General features: G+C 40.4%; 1 protein-coding gene across 2 annotated transcripts in view; it reads right to left on the reverse strand.

The window, feature by feature from the left end:
- Nucleotides 1-23,745, reverse strand: part of plecb (plectin b) — a 176,897-nt gene that overhangs the window by 152,827 nt on the left and 325 nt on the right. For both annotated transcript variants that reach the window (XM_056258050.1, XM_056258071.1), the window contains exon 2: nt 15,086-15,283. In XM_056258050.1, coding sequence (XP_056114025.1) covers nt 15,086-15,242 — 157 coding nt within the window. In that variant the 5' untranslated portion in view covers nt 15,243-15,283. The remainder of the gene's footprint in view (nt 1-15,085; nt 15,284-23,745) is intronic.

A 23,745-nucleotide genomic window follows, 5' to 3' on the forward strand; every position in this document is an offset into this window, starting at 1 on the left:
GTCTCTCAGCCACGGTGAGAGAGGCCATATTCCGTCCTATGGCCTGTGCAGCGGCTTTAGCAGCGCAAAGAGCGAGGTCTGTAGCGCTTCTCAGGTCCGCCACACAGATCGCTTCGGGTCCTTCCTCGTCCAGTTTAAGGAGAAGGTCGGCCTGGAAGATCTGCAGGATAGCCATAGTGTGCAGCGCTGAAACTGCTTGCCCGGCGGCGGTGTAAGCGCGTCCGTGCATGGCTGACGTCACTCGGCAGGCTTTAGATGGTAGCGTCGTGTGAGCGCGCCGTCCAGCGGAGGGCGGGCAGAGATGAGACGCTACAGCTGGTTCCACAGGAGGAACGGAAAGGTACCCTCTGTCCTTCGCGCCATCCACCGAGGAGAAAGCAGCAGAGGCAGAGGTACGCAGCCTCGCGGAGAAGGGGGCGTTCCACGATTTAGTCACTTCCTCGTGAAGTTCCGGGAGGAAGGGCGCGGGCCTTGACTTTGACGGTGCCTCGTCATTTCCGAGAAAGCGTCCATCCAGTCTGTTGCGCGGCGGTTGCGCGGGCGCCTCCCAATCGAGGCCGATGCTTTCCACGGCCTGAGAGAGCAGACGCATCAGCTCAGTCTCAATGCCGGCTCTCTTACCAGTGGTCTGGCGGGAAACGCTAGCGGAGGGGAGGTCCACGGAGCTCGCCCAATCCTCGCTATCGGACGCCAGAAGAGAACACGCCTCGGTGGGTTCGTCGAACTCGTGGACGGATGCGGCGGCAGGCGGCGGCCGTTGTCCGTCAGTGAGCGACTCGAGCGAAGCCGGCGAAGCTGGCGGGCGAACCGGCGAGCTTTGGCGGGCTGGAGAAAGCTCGGGGGCGCGCTTGGCGCGGCGCTTCTTGCCGCAGACGCAGCTCTTTTGTGAAGAGAAGTGTGAGTCGCGTCAAGTAAGCGAGCACACACTCTCAGCAGAGTAAAGATACACAGAGTATATAAAAGGATATAGAACGCCGGAAAGCGCAGCAGGTACGGCAGTTGAAGGCGGCGAGGCCAGCGACTCCAGAGCTCGTCCCGCTGAAAGGCTTGCTTCGACGGCGCGGCTTCTCACTCCAGATCCAGCGATGCGTGTGGGTGAGACCACGCCCTTTCTGGCGGGACGTGACGATATGGGCGCGAATTGCCCCCATTGGTCATTACGTCACGCAGAGTCTCTCTCGATAGGCTGCTGCATTTGCCGCAAGAGCAACCAATAGGCGCGCGAGCTGTTTCGCCTATGTCTGCTTGCTGCTGCAAAGCGTTTTACATTAATAAAAAATTAAGGATAATTTTTGGCTTCAATATCTCGTGGAAAAGAGTTTTTCCCCTAGCGTAAAGCTATTACGCAGTACGAGAGATACTCTCGTAAGAGAACCTGTTTCATGCAATGCAATGCAAACCTTCAAATTCCTGTTTGACGAAAGATCCAATGATACCAACCACTTTTTTTTAACAATAGTAAGGAGTATACTGTATATACTGAGCAGTATCCAGTAAGCAGGACAGTATCCCAGAATGCACTGCATGAAAAACTGTAGGCCAACAATGCAATGTGTTTGACTTCACCTTTACCAGTCTCAAAAAGAAACCGGATGCAGTGTTAATCACGATATTAACATCTCTTTGGTTCAGACAAAAGACTTTTCATTCAGCCCGTCTTTGTTTTCTTTCAGTCTTTGTTCACTCTTGCACAACTCCTCACTAACCTGACTGAGACTCTCAAACGTGCTCTAAAGAAAGGTGTTTTGTTGAACAGCTGTGTGACGTCATGGTGTGTGAACAGGTTTGAGCAATTCGTGTCAGACAACTGATGAAGCCACTCACGTTCATCAATATCCTCCTGTTGCATCTAACAAATTCTACCAGAAACAACTAGAAGCCTTCTGTAAAGAGCACACCAATGGATATTCATGACAAAACTTTAAAGAAATAAGTAGAAAAACAGACTGAAGCCGGTTCTCAACGAGACTTCATCACCTTTTGAATATTTAAGTAATATGAATATAGTTTTTTTTCTGGAATATTGTGCACTGTCAAATTTGCCAACCTATTCCATGACATATGAGAATCATCCTGTTTTTCTGTCATATCCAAAAACTCCATATTGTGTCCTTTTACAAAGTCTTGATTTTATTTTTTGGCTCTACTAGAATAGGTTTGGATGCTTGAATGATCAAAAAACACCTCATTTTTCACATATCGGAAATTGTTGCAGCACCTCTCTTCCCAGTCTGTCAGTAATGCTTCCCAAACGCAACTATGGTCGCAAGTTCCGTCACAGCACTGTTTAATTCCTGTCTCTATGAAGCGCCTCCACACTGTGCTCTGATTGGTCGACTGGACCAGTGTGTTGTGATTGGTCAACTCCTTCGAGTGTGTTTCGTAAATGTCCCGCCCCTTACCATAACTGCGAGTTTCAAGACACTACTAACTCAACCAGGCCCCTCCCCCTCTGCCCTTCGGAGTGACTTTGCAGACCTTTTTCACGCTCAAACAGCAACATTACACACTAAAGAAATTTGCATAAAAAAAGCATAATAGCCTAAAAAAGCATAGGTCCTCTTTAAATGAAAATGTAAGCAAATCTAAAAATCAGTCAATAGGATTTGTTCCTTAAAGTCCCCCTGTAGTCAATAATTACATCCTTTGAAACTCATCTTTGATGACCAAAATTACATATTTAAACATTTGTCCTTGAAAAATAAAATAGCTTGAATGTAACTGTACACATTAAACCTCAGTATACGCAGTTCAATGAATATGCAAATGAGCCCCACCTCCACTCACTCACTCAGCTCAGAGATCCACTGGTTGACGGTCACACGTTGATCTGATTGGTTACAAGGTAGTTTGTGACGTCAGAAACACCAGCGATTTCAAACCGTGTTTTTGAGACTGTCTTCGGTTCACTGCAGTTTTAAGGAAAAAAATACTCAGCAATGCTGTCGATTTATGAATTTACACATGGTTTGTCTTAAAGCATATTAAAAACACCACATAGACATGTAAACAACATTAAAAGCTTGATTTTCACCACAGGGGGACTTTAAGTGTCTCAGGTTTTCCTGGAAACCTGACGATTCCTCGCATAATGACTACCCGAGAAGCTCCAGACTCTTACTCACTCTAATGAAGTGTCTTTCTGATTAAACATCCCATGTCTTGCTAATGTCGCTGCAGAGAGGGATCAGATATGGGCTTCAGTAGTGAGTAATGTCTGTCTCTGTTGAAAATTCCAGCATGAATTTCAATGCTGATACAGCCTGGGTTAGAATAGAAAGTGCTGGAAATCAAGCAAATTCTACTAGTTATGAAGCCTGTTGGGAACACACACACCCTAAACACAACATATCACAAGTTATGCCGTTCCAGTATAATTAATACTGGGTCGTTTGCATTTTAGACACAAAATATTAGCAGCTTTGTCTTGTTATTGCTCCACCAATGAAAATAATGCCACTAGTTTGCATCTCTGAGCAATACCCAGTAGTGGCATTTTCATTCTTGAATGATTTAGTGTTTTTGAACAAATCAATTGTGTAAATCATTCAATGACTCACTCATAAAAGCAGTGGCTAATTTACCCCATACCAAATTCACTATTTGAGGGGACAGCCATTTGTAGTGGTGTACCAAAACCATGGTGGACATTATCAAGTGCACTCCTTCAATCCCATAATCCACCACAAGAACAAGTGTACAACTAATGTACACTGGACGGTAAGCCACTAGAAAATAGCAATGCACTTAAGAAATGTGCCGAGTGAATTCCCACAAATTGCTAGAAGATGCCGTCCACAGCACTTCTCGCAAACTCGTAGAATCGCTCACTCATTTTCATTCACTCATTTGATGGACTATATTACTGGAGTAATGTAGGAAATAGTGAATGATTGTATTATATAGTGGAGATTTGGGATTACAGCAAGTCATTTGTTCATTACCTGAATTAACAATTTTTGAATGAATCGGCGGAGTGACTCACATTCAATGACTCACTTATAAAGACATTCACTTCTTGCCATCTACTGCAGAAAGAGTCGCTGAAAATAAACTAAAACAGGGGTTTTCAAACTGGGGGCCACAAGCAGGTGCTATGGGGTCTGTGGAAATGTTTAGATAAAGTGTAAAACAAAAAAAAATAGGGCTGTCAACCGATTAATCGCGATTAATCGCATCCAAAATAAAAGTTTGTGTTTACATAATATATGTGTGTGTACAGTGTATAATTATTTTTAATACATGAATACACACACATGCATGTGTATTTAAGATGTATGCATGTATATACTGTATATAGACTGAATGTAGCCTATATATAATGTATATTTTATATAAATATAAACATTTTATATATAAATAACAGATTTTTCTTAAATATATGCATGTGTGCATTTATATACAAAATAATTATACACAGTACACACACATATTATGTAAACACAAACTTTTATTTTGGATGCGATTAATCGTGATTAATCGTTTGACAGCCCTAAAAAAATAGATTCAAATAAATAGTAAAAAGTAAGATTAAAATACTAATCTGATAAATGATAAATGATAAATGAATAAATATATATATATATATATATATATATTAGATTAAAATAAATAAAAATATATACTAATAAATGGAAAAATTATAAGAATATGTTCAAATTAAATTAAAAATAAATAAATAGATTAAAATGAATAGTAAAAATGTTCTCAAAATAAACTAATAAATAATAAACAGCACAGTACTATAGTGAGTAGAAAAATACTTAAATTGAATGTTTTCCAAATAATAATTTAAACATATTTATAATATGTATTTTTCACAGTATAAACTGGATTTTTTTCATAAAAATGTATCACATGAGAATGATCATATGAGCAGGGACGTGCACAGGAATTTTGTGGGGCAGTTGCTCTGACCTGAAAAAAGGGCACTACCCCCAAAACTCACGGGCTATATGAAGGAATATATTCAGTTGAATTTTGCCCATACAAATTGCCTTATCTGATCGTGTTTATGTCCAAACGCAATGCCTCATATTATGGTCTTATTATTATTTATAAAGATTGCAAACGTCAAAGATGACAGGTTTATGATATACAACTTTGTAAACAGTATACAAAATGTATTAACAATATGTTAAATGTCACCAAAATACACATGAGAAAAAGAGTTCCTCATATTATTGTTTATTGTTTTTTAATTATTATTATTATTATTATTTATTATTTTTAAATAAATAATCTGGATTGAATTGACAGATGGGGAAAAACTCGCTTCTAATAAAAATAAAAAAAACGCTTAGATTTCGGAAAAAATACAATCCTTTTTTAACCTTTTGGCTTCCCGTACATTCAATTGTGCTTTTTGCTCATCTGGGCAACTACGCATGATTTGTAGTATGATTGCGTAAAGGGAACAGGAATTCCGGTAAGGAACAGAATCGACTGCTACACCCAGTGCCGATCCTGACCTCCCTGGGGCCCTAAGCAAAATTCTGCTAAGGGGCCTCTACCTGACCTGTGATGTCGTGAGCTATGTAAACCATTTGCCATTGCCACAGTCACACCTGACACTTCAGCGCTCCCATACAATCCTCCCTCCTTTAAACAAAACAGTCAAAGAATAAGTACAACAATATAGAACAGAATGAGGTTCAAACACACAATATTTATTGAATAGAGTATTTTCTATAGAATGTTAAGATAATAAGTGAATATTATTAAGTAAGTGAATATTAACGTAAACATAAATAAGAAGAAAATAATAAATTATAACCCTGAGCTTTGGCTTTTGGGATTAACTTTGGTTCTTTCTACAGCCTGGGCATTTTCGGCATCAGTATGATTTTTTAATTTTTTATTATGCATGTTGAAGCAATTCTTGATTTATGGTTATTATTTACTGAGGGATGTGCATCCATTTTGACCAGTATGTCCAGCTAATCAACATTTTTAATTCAATATAGCCTATAAATCAATAGTCAATGTCAAATTGTCAATACATTGCTTTCTATCTTGCATAATTAGTGCAGTTGTTTAGAGTTTTTAACTACACTGAGACTAGATAATCAGTGTCTTGTTTTATAATGTGTACTTTGATTGGGAGTGCCATCATTCACGTGCATGTATTGTACAGTATGTCTGGTCTCCACATATTTCTGCTTGAAAAATGCGAGTTTCATTTCGGCAACGCGCATATGAACGCACGATAACACACGCGACGCGGTTATGTTTTCCGAGCTGCAGTAAACAAACACCGTTGCACTTTGTCGTTTATCAAAATCAAACGTAATAAATAATTGTATTTTACTCTCACTTTTGTCAGCCACAAAGTGATGCAAGAGATGCACTGCCTGCCCAGCTAGGTTAGCAAGACCAAAAAACATCAAACTTTGCTGACATCAAACTTAGAGAGGAGAGAACACAAGTTTACCTGATTGTTGTTCCCGCAATTCACTCTCATGGTTTTTTTCTTCTTCCTCTTTTCGTGACCAGAAGGATAGTTTCGCTTCATTTTGTCGTAGATGTTGTAGCTACACATTTGACGGCGCGCTATGACTATGACACGAGATGGAGGCGTGGCCTTAAGTAATTTGCGTGGCCCTACGCCGGTCGCGTGCAGTCTATGGTCGCGTGCAGCGTTTGCCCTTCATACTGACTTTCACTTTCGGTGCCCGAATGGAAGTGAATGAGGCTTTGCGATTTTTTTTTTAATCTAGGCCTACGTGAAATTCTGCATCCATTGTACGATTTAATTTTTTTCTCGGAAGGGCAACTTGAGTGAGAAGGGCAACTTGAGTGAGAAGGGCATATGGGCAGTTGCCCGGGCAACCTGAGCAACCCCCCTGTGCACGTCCCTGCATATGAGGGTCCATTCCAAGTCACTAATATTTAAGGAAAATGTGAGTTGATTCATGTTACCCCTCAATTAAAGATTCAGATTACAGTAAACAGTGAATTGTAAAGCTACACCTCTTTGCTTTAAATTGCTCCATTTATAGCGAGCAATTACGTGTGGAGGCCAAGGCTGTCCTGTAAATCCAGCCGAAGCAAAATAAAGATATATAGCACACACACACACTGTGGGCTGTAAGGCTGTGAATATATGAAAGTGTGTTTGAGGGGAACATGCACGTCTCATTCATTCCTTCAGGACTACGGTCTGGAAGCCAAAAACAGGTGCTAGCTGTAGTGTGAGGACGTTACTGTGGGCTTGAGTTACACAAGTGTGTGTGTGGTCTCCCGGTGTAGTGTGTGAAGACACGCTGGAAACATCTGAGCATTTAACATCCCCACGCGATCACAAAGAAACCCGACGTGAGTGTGAAATTAAATACGTCCGACTTGCTCAAGGAGCGGTTTGACCCTACATGAGCATGTTAGCACCGTTCACGCATACCTATAATAGCACACAGCTGCCGTGACCTTTGACCCCCTCACTCATGACCTCAGGTAGTAAACCAACAAACGTCAAAGAGACTTCTGCCATCTACAGTGTAAAGATAAATGCATCATCAAACGATTAAACCTGAGCATATTCACATGAAGCAGAACCTGATTTCAACAACTGCAACATGTTCCTTTGTTGATCCTGGAAAAACATTTCAATCAACAAATCAGATTTGAGGGACAGTTTATGTCAAGTTTATGCTTACAACCAGGGATAGGTGCGTTTACATCAGTGTTATTCACCAATCATTCCCCTCTGGTTTTCGGGATAAGTTATGGGTAGGGTTAGGACTAAATTTCCGGACAGGAATGTTGTTCCAGGATCAACAAAATACGTTGATCCAGGAATCCATAACATTCCCTGCTATACACAGATATGACAGTGACGTATATGGAGAACAGAAGAAGGACTAAATCAAATTTACCAGAGGGTAAGGGATACAGACATCTCTTATTTTTTGCTCCATCTCCGTTCATCAGCACATCAACATGTTCATCAAAATTATCATATGCATTTTTCTATTCTTTCCTATGCCATTAATACTGTCTCGCTATTTTTAAGAGTATTTTAAGTAATTGTTATTGTTTTAGACTTTGTTTATTGTTTTAAAATAAGTTTAAATCCATCATAAAATATTATAACATTTTAAAACAATGATAATCTAAACAAAAAGTGAAATAAGGAAAAAATATAAACCATTTCAAATTTTACTGTGAATTTTTTTAAGTGCCTGAATTTGAAGGAACACTGATGTATAACTAATTGAAATAATTTAGTCATTCTTATTTTCGAACTATAAAAGAGACTCATCTCGGCTCATTAAAAAGCAAATTTTTCAGTTTTTTATCATGCGCATTTAAATTTTTTCCCATTTTTGAAGGTCACATGAAAACTAAAACCCACCTCCGGCAGAGCTTCAACCGGATCCCGAGGGAGTCTGGAGATATTGAATCCGAGTGGTCCATGTTCTCCACCTCCAATGTCGACGCGACCGCTCGGAGCTGTGGCCGTAAGGTCTCCGGTGCCTATCGAGGTGGCAATCCCCGAACCCGGTGGTGGACACCGGAAGTAAGGGATGCCGTCAAAGAAGACCTGGTTGGCTTTTGGGACTCCTGAGGCAGCTGACGGGTACCGGCAGGCCAAGCGGACGGCAACCCGGATGGTTGTGGAGGGAAAAAATCGGGCCTGGGAGGAATTCAGTGAGACCATGGAGAATGACTATTGGTTGGCCTTGAAGAGATTCTGGCAATCCGTCCGGCGCCTCAGGAGGGGGAAGCAGTGTTTACAGTGGAGGTGGGCAGCTGTTGACCTCAACTGGGGATATCGTCGGACAGTGGAAGGAATACTTCGAGGATCTCCTCAATCCCACCGACACGTCTTCCATTGAGGAAGCAAAGGCCGAGGGCTCGGAGATGGACTCGCCCATCACCCAAGCTGAAGTCACCAAGGTAGTCAAGAAGCTCCTCGGTGGCAAGGCACCGGGGGTGGATGAGATCCGCCCTGAGGACCTCACGTCTCTGGATGTTGTGGGGCTGTCTTGGCTGACACGGCTCTGCAACATCGAGTGGCGGTCGGGGACAGTACCTTTGGGATTGCAGACCGAGGTGGTGGTCCCTCTTTTTAAGGAAGGGGACCGGAGGGTGTGTTCCAACTACAGGGGGTTCACACTTCTCAGCCTCCGCGGGAAAGTCTATGCCAGGGTCCTGGAGAGGAGAATTCGGCCGATAGTAGAACCTCGGATTCAGGAGGAACAGTGCAGGTTTTCGTCCCGATCGTGGAACACTGGACCAGCTCTATACCCTCTCCAGGGTGCTGGAGGGTTCATGGGAGTTTGCCCAACCAATCCACATGTGCTTTGTGGATTTGGAGAAGGCATTTAGTGTCCCTTGCGGCGGCCTGTGGAGGGTGCTCTGAGAGTATGGGGTCCGGGGCCCTCTGCTCTTCTAAGGGCTGTCCGGGCCCCTGTACGACCGGAGCAGGAGCTTGGTTCATATTGCCGGCAGTAAGTCAGACTTGTTCCCTCTGCATGTTGGACTCCGGCAGGGCTGCCCTTTGTCACCGGTTCTGTTCATAATTTTTATGGACAGAATTTCTAGGCGCAGCCAAGGTCCGGAGGGTGTCCGGTTTGGGGAGCACACGATTTCGCGGATGATGTTGTCATGTTGGCCTCATCAGACCAGGACCTTCAGCATGCACTGGGACGGTTTGCAGCCGAGTGTGAAGCGGCTGGGATGAGAATCAGCACCTCCAAGTCAGAGACCATGGTCCTCAGTCGGAAAAGGGTGGCTTGCTCGCTTCAGGTTGGTGGAGAGTTCCTGCCTCAAGTGGAGGAGTTCAAGAATCTTGGGGTCTTGGGTTCACGATTGAGGGAAGGATGGAACGGGAGATTGACAGACGGATCAGTGCAGCTTCTGCAGTAACGAGTCGATGTACCGGTCTGTCGTGGTGAAGGAGGAGCTGAGCTGCAAGGCGATGCTCTCGATTTACCGGTCAATCTACGTTCCTACTCTCACCTATGGTCATGAGCTTTGGGTCATGACCGAAAGGACAAGAACCCAGATACAGGCGGCCGAAAAAAGCTTTCTCCACAGGGTGGCTGGGCGATCTCTTAGAGATAGGGTGAGGAGCTCTGTCCCTCGGGAGGAGCTCAGTGTAGAGCCGCTGCTCCTCCACATCGAGAGGGGCCAGCTGAGGCCCTGTTCCTCTGTTCCGGATGCCTCCTGGACGTCTTCCCGGGGAGGTGTTCCGGGCGCGTCCCACCGGGGAGGAGACTCCGGGGAAGACCTAGGACACGCTGGGGGGATTATGTCTCCCGGCTGGCCTGGGAACTCCTCGGTATTCCCCCGGAAGAGCTGGAGGAAGTGTCTAGGGAGAGGGAAGTCTGGGCGTCTCTGCTTAGACTGCTGCCCCCGCGACCCGGCCACGCATAAGCGGAAGATGATGACATTAAAACTTTCACACTACTTTTCAAATGTCTTTTATGTATACATTTTATTGTTTTAGATTCTATTGTTTATAGTTTTTAAATTAAGTTTAAATCTGTCATAAAAATATTACACTTTAATGCAATGAAAATCTGAACAGTTAAATAATGGAAAAATATAAACCGTTTCAAAAAGTACTGCGTAATTGTATTTATTTAGTGTCCATATTTAAAGAAACACCTTATTGGAATAAATTAGCATGACTCCCATTGTACATTGCACAGTGACATTATCAACTATAGCAATCTCATTTGTTTTTTGGGGGGTGGGGTTTGTTTGTTTCTTATGCTTTATTTCCAACAAATATCATGTACAAGGGTAGGTACGATATTACATCAGAAGAACATGTGTTCAGTGTTGGTACTTCTAGACCTTAGTTCTGCCTTCGATACTGTGGACCACCATATCATGATTAGGAGATTACGTGAATGTATCGGGAGTGGCCTTAGATTGGTTTACCTCATATCTTTCTGATAGAAGTTTTAATGTCTATATTGATGATTCCCAATCTGTATCATCACCCCTGTTTTGTGGTGTTCCACAGGGTTCAGTGTTGGGCCCAATATTTTTTACTTTATACTTGTTGCCTCTGGGTCAGATCATTAGTGATTTTAACATTTCTTATCACTTCTACGCAGATGACATTCAGCTTCATTTTACTTTACGGCAAAATGAGTCATCCAAACTTACAATGCTCTTAAACTGTATAGACGCCATAAACAGCTGGATGGCTGAAAGTTTTCTGCAGCTGAATCCAGATAAGACGGAGGTTTTAATTGTAGCACCAGACAGTGCTATTCCTCTGATTATGCAGAACATTGGACCTTTGTCATCTGCGGTTCGGACTAGTTTAAGGAACCTTGGGGTGACATTTGATAAATCCCTATCCTTTGAAACCCACATCAAATCGCTGACCAAATCCTGTTTTTTCCACTTACGTAATTTAAGTAAATTGAGGTCTGTGGTCTCTCACTCAGAACTGGAGATGCTCATTCATGCCTTCATTTCCTCCCGTATTGATTATTGTAACTCACTTTTCTCTTCACTTAACAAATCTGTTCTTCATCGACTGCAATCCATTCAAAATTCAGCTGCTAGGTTACTTACTCGATCAAATAGGTGCACCCATATCACCCCGATACTCTGCTCCCTTCACTGGCTTCCTGTAACTTACAGGATCCAATTCAAAATACTAACCATAACCTATAGGGCTTTACATGGCCAGGCCCCTGCTTATCTTGCTGACATAATTCATTTTCACACCCCTCTCCGGTCTCTCAGGTCTAATAGTCAAAATCTGCTATCTACGCCACGCACTTGTTTAAAGACGTGGGGATAGAGCCTTTGCCGCTATGGCACCCAGATTATGGAATGCTTTTCCAACCAGTATTAGGTTTGCTGAGAATGTGGACAGTTTTAGGGGACAAGTGAAGACTCATTTGTTCAGGTTAGCTTTTGGGTAATCTCTGTACTTTATATATTAATAATTTTATGTTTTATTTAATTTTTTATCCATTTTTGTCTATTGTAAAGCGCTTTGTGAATTAGTCTGTGAAAGGCGCTGTATAAATAAATTTTACTTACTTACATATCACATGCTTCGCAATCTCATTTGTGTCTAGTGAAATAATCCCATTTTCCATTTACTGCAAAAGTTCAGATGACTGTTAGAATCTACTGACATCTGGTGGATCTAAATGGAACTGCAGTTTCAAGATAAAGCCATTTTTCTAATTCTTGTATCATTATTACATGTGCCAATTTATACTCTTATTTATCTATATTATATATTAGTTACACATATTATTTGAGAGATAACATTGGGATATTTGTTCTTTCATAAATTAATTAGAACTATTTGACCAGAGCAGAATAAAAATCATAGTTATAACCCGGGCTTTAAAAAAGATGGACTGAATTGTCTTTGATTTGAATCATGCGTTGTCGAGTTTATGGAGTTTTATATGAATACTCTGCTGTCCTGTGGGGTCAGTGTTTCCTTACGCAGGACTCGTGAAACACTGATCGTCCACACAAACACACACTCTGACTCAGCGTTTGTGAGGGCGCCGGTAAACAGTGTCATCCATCATGTCACAGGACGACGCTGCAATTTAAACGTGAACCATTTAAGTTTGCTTATACTACATGAAATATGAATCCACACTGATCATAACTGTAGCGCAGTGTGTGTGCTGCTCATTCCTGTGTTTGTGCTCAAGGACACACAGCTTATGACAGCCTGTGTCATGAAGAAGGAAGATTCATCTGAAATTGTTATAGTTTGTTTGTACACAGCATGTCAACCCCATCTGAGAAAATATGTTAAATATGTTAGCATGAAAATATGCTAACATTCTAACATGAAAACGTTCTTTCGAAACCGAATTTTCTCTAAAAACGTTTGAAACGCTCAGTTTTAAAAACGTTTTTCATTCCATTTGATCATTCTGCAAACATAATGGGAATGTTCCTTTTGAATGTTCTCTGAACGTTCTGAAACAAGTCGTAACATTTAAAAAATGTCAGGTGAACGTCCAATTAAAACGCTTCATATAAACAGTTCCATGATAATGTTTTTGTGATAACATTTTGAGAACACAATTAAAGACCAGACAATTTTGATGGAAGAACGTTTGTTACTGGAAGAACGTTTGTTCAGAACCTTTGCCAAAGTTCTGAAAAAAAATGTAAACGTTGAAAATAGTTGTGATGCTTCATATTTTTGTGAAAACAGTGATATATATATTTTTTTTCAGGATTATTTGACGAATAGAAAGTTCAAAAGAACAATATTTACTTGAAACAGGAATATTAATAACATTATAAATGTCTTTACTCTCAATTTTGAGCAATTTAATGCATCCTTGCTGAATAAAAGTTTTCTTCAGTTTTTTTTATCATATTGACCTAACACTTTTTGTAAAAATTTGTCCATTTTCTATATGTCCTCACATCAGTGGTCATGGTGTCACTATCATTACACTGTAACAGAGCCCATCTATTACAAGAGGAACTCTCAAATCATATTACCCACTATATATTATATTACATATTAAGGCACTGCTATTCAAGAGTTTGTCAGCAGGAAATGTGTGTGTGTGTGTGTGTGTGTGTGTGTGTGTGTGTGTGTGTGTGTGTGTGTGTGTGTGTGTGTGTGTGTGTGTGTGTGTGTGTGTGTGTGCGTGTGTGTGTGTGTGTGCGTGTATGTGCGTGTGTGTGAGTGAGTGTGTGTGTGTGTGTGTGTGTGTGTGTGTGTGTGCGTGTGTGCGTGTGTGCGTGTGTGCGTGTGTGCGTGTGTGCGTGTGTGCGTGCGTGCGTGTGTGTGTGCGTGTATGTGAGTGAGTGAGTGAGTGTGTGTGTGTGCGTGTGTGTGTGTGTGTATGTGCGTGTGTGTGCTTGTATGTGCGTGTGTGTGAGTGAGTGAGTGAGTGAGTGTGTGTGTGTGTGTGTGCTGACTGAGCTGAGGTGAGAGAGAGAGATAGAGAGATCGAGATAGAGAGAGGGAGAGAGAGATAGAGAGATCGAGACAGAGAGAGGGAGAGAGAGGGAGAGAGAGAGAGAGAGAGAGAGAGAGAGATCTGCTAGATACTGAATTGTCTCTCCATACGCCACAGATTCACAGACTCTTGCTGTAGTTTTTCTCTCTTGTCACATCAGACACATTTTCTGTCCATCACTAAAGCAGTGTTTCTCTGCCATGAGCTTTTGTGAGAGGTGTGTGTCTTCTGCTCTGACTGCAGACGGTTGGCAGCTCTGACGCGAGAGTGTGTTATGCAGAGAGGTACAAACGAGCTAAATCAACAACTCAGGGCTTAAAACCAGATTTTTACATTTTCCAAAGAAAATATTAAAAATGCTTCCTGCCACAGTGTGAATGCAGTCTCGAGAGAGCAGCGCATACACCTCTTAGTGTGTGTATATCCCACCACTCATCTATAACACACACACTCTCACACACACACACACACAGAGACATACTCATAGGCACACACACACACACACACACACTCATTCGCACAGACACACACACACACACACGCAGACACACACACACTCATACTACAGTGGGTGCTTGACAGAAGTGGCTAAAATATAATAATGTAATATAAAATATGAAAAATACTAAATATTATAAATAAGTAACCAGATCTAATAAAATATTTAAGTATTTTAAACTTCAAAATATAATAATGTAATAATGAAATATAAAAAAGATATATATATAATGTAATAAATCAGTAACCATAAATCTGATACAATTTTAAAGTATTTTAAAATGTAAAATATACAAAATTAGTAATTATATAAATGTATATTTTATTAATAATAATAATAATAATAAAATATACAAATGAGCAATTCTGAGAATAAAAAGTCCCAATTATGACACTAAAACACTGAGGCTTCAGTTACTCTTATCTGTGCTGTAATACCCTCGAATGCAGTAAATCTATTCTAATTACACTCCTCCAACAATCTAAAGACGTCCCACATGAGTGCAGGTGAAAGTGATTTATACTTGAGTGGTTTGAGAGCATTAGCGTGTCTGCCTGTGTACATTTGCTCTTCAGTAAAGTGAGCACTACACTTCCTCTATCAGGAAACGGCGAGTCGTGATTGGACGAGGCCAGCAGATGTGAGCACAGACCTGCGATGCGGATGACGGCTCTCTCGGCCGGGTCCAGCACGTCTCCGGATGCGGATTTGGAGCGCTTGACGCGCTGGTGTTTGGGCAGGTTCCAGGGCAGCGTGTCTCCGGGACTCGGGGGGAGATCTCCAGGCTCGTCCCTGCGGCCGGCAGACATCGCCAGCAGGAGTCACGGCAAACGATGCAGTCAGCGCTGGTCTGAAACGAGAAGGCACATTCATCACGGTTTTTTTTTTTTTTTTGCTTGTTTTATGTAAATTCGAGTTCAGTCGACAATTTTGGATCGGTACGATTTTTAAAAGAAGTCTCTTCTGCTCACCAAGGCTGCGTTTATTTGATACAGTAAAACCAGTAATATTGTGAAATATTATTGCAATTTAAAACGGCTGTTTTCTATGTGAATATATAGTAAAGTGTAATTTGTTACGGTGATCAAAGCTGTATTTTCAGCATCATTACTCCAGTCTTCAGTGTCACATGATCCTTCAGAAATCACTCTAATATGATGATTTGCTGCTCAAGAAACATTTCTCATTATTATCAATGTTGAAAACAGTTATTTACATTTTATTTCAGGATTCTTTGATGAACAGAAAGTTCAAAAGAACAGCATTTATCTGATATAGAAAGCTTTTTGTAACATTAAACACCACTGTTCAAAACTTTAGGGTCAGTGATCATTTTTATTTTATTTTTTGGGGGAAATAAATAAAATAAATCAATACTTTTCATCAAGGATGAATTAAATTGATCAAAAGTTACAGTAAAGACATTTATAATGTTACAATAGATTATATTTCAAATAAATGCTGTTCTTTTGAACTTTCTATTCATCAAAGAATCCGGACACTGAAGACTGGAGAAATGATGCTGAAAATTCAGCTCTGATCACAGGAATAAATTACATTTTAAAATATATTAAAACAGAAAATTTATTTTAAGTTGTCATAATATTTAACAATATTACTGTTTTTTTGTATTTTTAATCAAATAAATGCAGCCTTGGTGAGCAGAAGAGACTTCATTTAAAAACATTAAAAATCTCACCGATCCAGAACTTTTGAACGACGGTGTAACTCTTTTCCCGACAGCACCAACATGGCCCCCAGAATATTTTGTTGTATGAATATGTAAACAGTCAATATGTCAAAAGGAACAACAAGCCTCTGCTTTAAAAAAAAAAGAAAAATGACTCTAGCTTCTTTATTCTGAACACTTGAATGTGGATTTCGTTAAAAAAAGGTGTGCACTAATTCACAACATAAAGAAAATAAACATAGCAACAAATGATGAGCGGGAACACAGAGAGAAGCTAAATAAAAGTCTTTAAAAACCAAACCAAAACATTAATTTTCGCACGCTAAAAAATAAATACGACCTCACGTTGTGTAAATCACGTTTACACACTGCCTCCAAAACTTTCGTCTGTCATAAAAAATTCGTATAGGGTTCGATTTTCTGCGTTTTTCGCATCCGTATTAAGCATTTTAAGAGGTGTTTTGACAATTCAGAGCCACCGAATGACGAGTACGAAAAATGCATACGAAAACTTCGGACTTAGGGTGTGAGCTTTGGTTAGTTTTGGTTAGCCAGCCAGCATGGAGAGCTTCGGGAGACTCCAGAGACACCGGCGGCTTCAGATACCCGTTTGCTGCTCAACGGTGCCTTTTTTATAGCACTTTAAAATATTATTTAAAGAAAAAAATTTGTTTGCCAAATCAGACAGTGGTTGGTCCTGTAATAATAAAATGCAGGGACAAAACATTAAACATTAAATGATTTCAGAGACAGGACCTCTGAAGATTGTGTCAAAGTAATTGTCTCTTAACTCTTTCCCCGCTATTGACGTAAATTTTCAAAAGTCTTTCCGTGTTTTCACTGTTATACGGTAGGGGGCGCTATTACACATCTGCAGAAAGAGTACAGAATCTCACAAAAAGCATCAATATTAAACAGAATCAAAACCGCCTAATGTTACTGAATGAAATGTCGACCCAGGACGAGCTGTAAGCTGTGAAGCTTTGATAGACTTGAACTACTCCATCAACGTTTTGATCATCGTTCTGAAACCGATTTGGATGTGTTCTTTGCCAAAAACGTGATTTTTTCAGCTTTTTGCTCAAAATGTGGCCTTTTTTTATATATTGCATGTTCAGATACAACAACATATGCTGGGGGCCATAAAAATGTTGTGAAAATGATCAAAAATGCTCCAATTGGCTGGCAACTTTTTTTTTTAAACGCTGGCGGGGAAAGAGTTAAAAAAATATCAAATACACTCACCTAAAGGATTATTAGGAACACCTGTTCAATTTCTCATTAATGCAATTATCTAATCAACCAATCACATGGCAGTTGCTTCAATGCATTTAGGGGTGTGGTCCTGGTCAAGACAATCTCCTGAACTCCAAACTGAATGTCAGAGTGGGAAAGAAAGATGATTTAAGCTATTTTGAGCGTGGCATGGTTGTTGGTGCCAGACGGGCCGGTCTGAGTGCTTCACAATCTGCTCAGTTACTGGGATTTTCACGCACAACCATTTCTAGGGTTTACAAAGAATGGTGTGAAAAGGGAAAAACATGCAGTATGCGGCAGTCCTGTGGGCGGAAATGCCTAGAGGTCAGAGGAGAATGGGCTGACTGATTCAAGCTGATAGAAGAGCAACTGAAATAACTACTCGTTACTACCGAGGTATGCAGCAAAGCATTTGTGAAGCCACAACACACACAACCTTGAGGCGGATGGGCTACAACAGCAGAAGACCCCACCGGGTACCACTCATCTCCACTACAAATAGGAAAAAGAGGCTACAATTTGCAAGAGCTCACCAAAATTGGACAGTTGAAGACTGGAAAAATGTTGCCTGGTCTGATGAGTCTCGATTTCTGTTGAGACATTCAGATGGTAGAGTCAGAATTTGGCGTAAACAGAATGAGAACATGGATCCATCATGCCTTGTTACCACTGTGCAGGCTGGTGGTGGTGGTGTAATGGTGTGGGGGATGTTTTCTTGGCACACTTTAGGCCCCTTAGTGCCAATTGGGCATCGTTTAAATGCCACGGCCAACCTGAGCATTGTTTCTGACCATGTCCATCTCTTTATGGCCACCATGTACTCATCCTCTGATGGCTACTTCCAGCAGGATAATGCACCATGTCACAAAGCTCGAATCATTTCAAATTGGTTTCTTGAACATGACAATGAGTTCACTGTACTAAAATGGCCCCCACAGTCACCAGATCTCAACCCAATAGACCATCTTTGGGATGTGGTGGAACGGGAGCTTCGTGCCCTGGATGTGCATCCCACAAATCTCCATCAACTGCAAGATGCTATCCTATCAATATGGGCCAACATTTCTAAAGAATGCTTTCAGCACCTTGTTGAATCAATGCCACGTAGAATTAAGGCAGTTCTGAAGGCGAAAGGGGGTCAAACACAGTATTAGTATGGTGTTCCTAATAATCCTTTAGGTGAGTGTATTTTGACCTTTTTATGACAAGACAAGGAACCACATGACATTCAGCAACCGAAAGTCAATCAAGCCACACAAAAAATCTAAAAGCACTGAATATCTTGGAATATCTTCGCTTCTGTATCAAATGCTCCTGCTTGATGATAAACCCTTGTGCAATGCTAAATCGCAATGTTTCTAACTTTTGAAATGAAAATGAACTCCTCACATTACTGAGATAGGCATCTGACCCGTGTGTTAAAGTCAGCCTAACGGAGAGTAAATGATTAACCACAGCATTGACCAGGCATGGCAGCAGTATCCAACACATTTCCATATCACCTGCATTATAATGTAGAACTATGTAAAACGAGTGTGATATAAAACTTTATCCCTGCGATGTATTGTAGATAATGTAATGCAGTTCAAAGAGACACAGCGTTCACACTGGCCTCAGTGTTCATGTGGATAGAGAACAACACTGCATGGATACAATGACTAACACCAGCGCTAGATTTTGACCACACCAATTTAGTGTTTCCACTCAAAATCCACACGCAAACAAACACATAGTCAGATAAGATATTAATGTGAGCCAGTGAGCATGTAGATTGTCATATATAGACCTGTCTTTGTTTGAAGACGATGGAGGACTGAGAAAGCTGAGGAAATGAGATGTAAATGAACTCTAGCTATACCTATTACCGAGAAACCACAACTCCTGCAATAAACGTTCACTTCTCTGAAGGGCCCAATGAACTCATAATAGGTTATTTTGAATATGAACAAGCCTTAATACATTATGTTGCCATAACAAACCTTTGTAGGAATTTAATGTTTAACTCAATGTGCTACTTTACTGTAATTTGTGAAATGTACTTGCAATTTCTGAGTGAAATTTATTTCAAAGCCATTTTTTTTCAGTGAATCAAGACTCATAAATTGTGTTGAAAGCCACAGTTCCTCACAACAACAGATTGATCAAACTTCCCATGGATTATTCTGCACACACACTTTGTTCCTCCAGTGAGCACTTAACAGTGTTGAGGGTACATTAATTACATTCACAAGTAATGCAGGTTATTATTTTTCCAGGTAACGAGTAATGCATTTCTTTTAAATTTACAACAAAAGTTAATTTTTCAAATAAGTAGCCTAACACAAGTTACTTTGTTTTCCAATTTAGTGACTGACAGCTCTCCTGTCGCCATGTTGAGAGAAATCATGAGTAAGTGCAGAAGTGTTATGGTCTTTTCCCAAATGGCAACCTTCCTACGAGTCCACACTTTCATGACGTAACGGCGCTTTGACTGTTGGGTTTCTAACAGTGCTCATATAGAGGATGCATATTAGGGGTGGTTAATCTGTCTGATTTCCCGATTCGATTCGATTACGATTATTGAAGTCCCGATTCGATTACAGTCGATTTTCGATTATTAACGATTCTCGATTAGCGATTATTGATTTTCCATTTCACAACAGTAAATGAAAATACACTACAAAGTGATTTCAGTATTAAAAAAAGTCAGCTGCTGAATTACTTAACTCTTTTATTGAGAAACAACAACTCAAAGCACTTTCTGTGTCGTGTAGTTAACTTCAGAATTATTTGAATGTAGCTTATGTTCTGTAGAACACAGAAATGAATACATCACATTGTGTTTTGACTCATCAAGTTGAACTAAACAATATCAAATAAATGAAAGGCTTATTTCCTTGAGGAAGTAGATCAGAACCAACATACTGTAGAAATTGGACAATTTTCTTCTAGAAAGACAAGGTGTTGTTCAGGTGGAGGAAGAATGCAGGTTGCAGTCGAAACATGTCAAGGTAAAGAAAAAGTTTTCTCCACCTGAACACCTTGTCTTTCTAGAAGAAAATTGTCCAATTTAATCATTAAGAAGACAAAATTAACATTTTTGAACAACTTACTGTAGCTTCAGCGTTTATACTGTACTGTAGAACAATTTCCAATTTTGTCATATCGTTGAGAATTCGGTGGGATGACGGGCTTCAGGCGGTCGTCTTTAACCCACCCGGCCTCCTCTGGATGAAAGCGGGAAATGTGGGCCCTCAAGTTGCTCGTATTGCCGCAGTACTTCAGTTCAGTGTGGCAATGTCGACAGACGGCATGCGTTTTATCAACATGTTTAGAGCTCCTGCCATGAAAACCAAAATTAATCCACACGCTTGCTTTGAACCCAGATGAAGCTGGGTGGATCGGTTGGTTGCTCGTTCCTGGTTCTTCCATTTTACACACCTGCTCTCACTCGCTCTGGCTGCCGTTACACACGCTTGCTAACTGGAACTGGGTGCGTTCGTGACGTTCAACTTACGGTATAACATTTTTTACAAAATAAAATAATGCAAAAAAAAAATGTTTTAAATAATAAAAAATCGATTTTGGAAAATTTAATAATAGATTCATACTCGTCCATAACATACTTGCGATTAATCAATAATCGATTTTTTTCACCACCCCTAATGCATATCGACCACAAAGCACTCTTCTGAAACCTAAAATGACAAATGGGACACCCTACGGTCTCATGGACTTAACGAACACGCGTACAGCCATTGTAAGTGCATATGAAGTGTGCCATTTGGGACAGGGCCTTGTGTGCGCTGTGTAAACATGATGGTTATTGTAGTTATAGACTATGGGGCCGTTTACATGACAACGTTTTCAACGTAAAAAACGTAAAAAAAAATGGATGCATTTTGGCCGTTCATTCACGCGAATTTGTGAAAACGGTGACGTCGCCATCTACTGGCCTGGCAGCATAACACAGCATTTATAGTCGTTTTCACAGATCTGTGTATGCAGGATCGTTTCGACAATGTTGTTGTCTGTACGCGAAAAATGCAAATAAAAAACTTTTCAGTTTTTAGTACATACTTGCTGTGTAAACGTACCCTAAGGCCCTGTTTACCCTTGATATTAAGATGCGTTTTGATCGATCAGATCACAAGTGGACGCCGCTAAATACAGGTGTAAACGGGGTCTAAAACATTTTGAGCTCGTCCACTTTCAACCACTTCCAGAGGCAGTTGAAAACACACTCGACCGGATTGCTTTGGTAGAGTAAACGAAGACGAAAAAATGTACCAAGCACAATGTTCTCTCACCATTCCTGATTTCTAACACACACTCACAGCGTTCGGCTGGTCTTGCGGCTGTCAGAGCAGAAACAAAAGCTGATGCTCTCCGTATGTTTTATTCTGTCGTCCCCGGGCACATTTATATGTAAATTGCGTGAGCTTATTTCGTCCATTAGATCGAATAGTCTGAAAAAAACACATTTACCCAACCATAGACCCTCCCCTCGAAGAAGTCAGGACAAAAGTGTTTGAAAGTGGACAAAAGAGACGCATTAAAACGCAGGTGTAAACGGGTATGTGTCTCCCTCGTCTACTTGTGATCTGATCGACCAAAACGCATTTCAATACCAGGTGTAAACAGAGCCTAAATGTGAGCGTGCATTTATTCATCTCACTTGCACAATAACAGATTCAGAACAGAATTAAGAAGAATAAAAACAATGAAATGCAAACTCAAAATATTACGCAAACCTGCAATAATTAAATGTAAATTATACAAATATACTTTATGCATTTAATGTCACTTTATTAACCAATGTCTCTGCTGCAAACCTTCAATGATCCAATTCAACCATACTAATAAACAAAATTGACTTTGGTTAACATCACATTTGTTTTTCATTGTTTTATTGTTTAAATAAGAGTGTTGATCTTTCTTCTCCTGGGTCCTATTCTTTTACAATCCAGAATGGCAGAAGCTGAAAGGTTTGTTTGAGCGACACCCTCTACTGTACAGATGTGAATTGGCATTTCCTTCAGCCTGAGGCTTATTCACTTCACTTTTGGGCCTCTACATTTGCCATTTTTATTTATTAAAAAACAAACAAGCAAGCCCAGCCCAGGTGAGAAAAGTATGCATTACTTTCCTTAAAAGGATTCTAAGTAACACTATATTGTAATGCATTACTTTTAAAAGTAGCTTTCCCCAAGACTGGCGCTTAACACTTCAGGTATTTACTTACTGGACCACAGTCAACGTGAAAACGATAGCTATGTTGTAAAGATAGTTCTTACTAATTATAGATAAGGTAGGCCCTACATAGCAGATGCACAGATATCTGATATAGAGCATGAACACTTTTCCTACTAGTTACCCATTGGATGGACGTTGACTGAGTCATCAAATGTCTTATAATCTCTGTTATGACAGTTCCATCATCTGTACTCAGCAGATACAGTAGCACAGTGATGCATGACGTACTGTACGCCTGATAGAGAGTGACAGAAGTACTGAACCCCCTCTTAGTCAACAGGAGATGGATTCAGGCTCAAACTTTATGGATTTAAGGAGCATTTCTACTACTACACTCATATAGTATATTTATATTTATATCATTTATATTGTATTGCAATGCAAAGCAAATCTGTATGGTTGATAGTACACTGTAAAAAAAAAATGGAAAAAGCTGTTACCTGTCCAACTACGAAATTCCATCCTAATTTTTGGATGTGGCATCATTTTGCCCTGACTTGTTTATCAAAGTACAGCAGTTATGTAATCGAGCTGTAGCCTAATTTATTCAAATTATGCAAAATTGTGATATTTCAATATTGTTCAATTCTGTTTTAAGTAGTAGCCTATACAGAAAATGCAAGCTATGAAGTTAGCCTTAGCAAGAATTCTGAAAATGTTTACATTGCCATTTCCACTATCATTATTTCCACCCCAGAATGAAAGGTGATGACTTTTATATATTCATGACGGTACAGAGATACTGTACATTTGTCCTGTGGTGCAAGTACACTGATGGACACTGTTAGTGGACAAACACAAGCAAATGAGAGTGTGAAAAGTGTTATAAGGTCCAAATGACACAAAATTGTAGGATCTATGATGCATATTGTGCTGATGCATGAAGCCAACATGGGTGTATCACATCATAATACAGTAATAACAAATTACAATAAAACCTTTTGAGAATACAAATTATGCCTCTGACTGGTGAGAATTGAAAACATCCGCACTATGGATAGTTACACTTCAGAAATTATATTTAAAATTAAACACTGCATTTACTTCATGACTTTACATGCACAAGACTGATCGGTTACAATTAAGCAAGTTATAATTCGAGCAGTTAATAACTTTTCGAATATCTCTGA

This window comes from Rhinichthys klamathensis, unplaced genomic scaffold (genome assembly GCF_029890125.1).
Source record: "Rhinichthys klamathensis goyatoka isolate OS25496 unplaced genomic scaffold, OSU_Roscu_1.1 h1tg000006l_1, whole genome shotgun sequence".
Classification (NCBI taxonomy): Eukaryota; Metazoa; Chordata; class Actinopteri; order Cypriniformes; family Leuciscidae; genus Rhinichthys; species Rhinichthys klamathensis.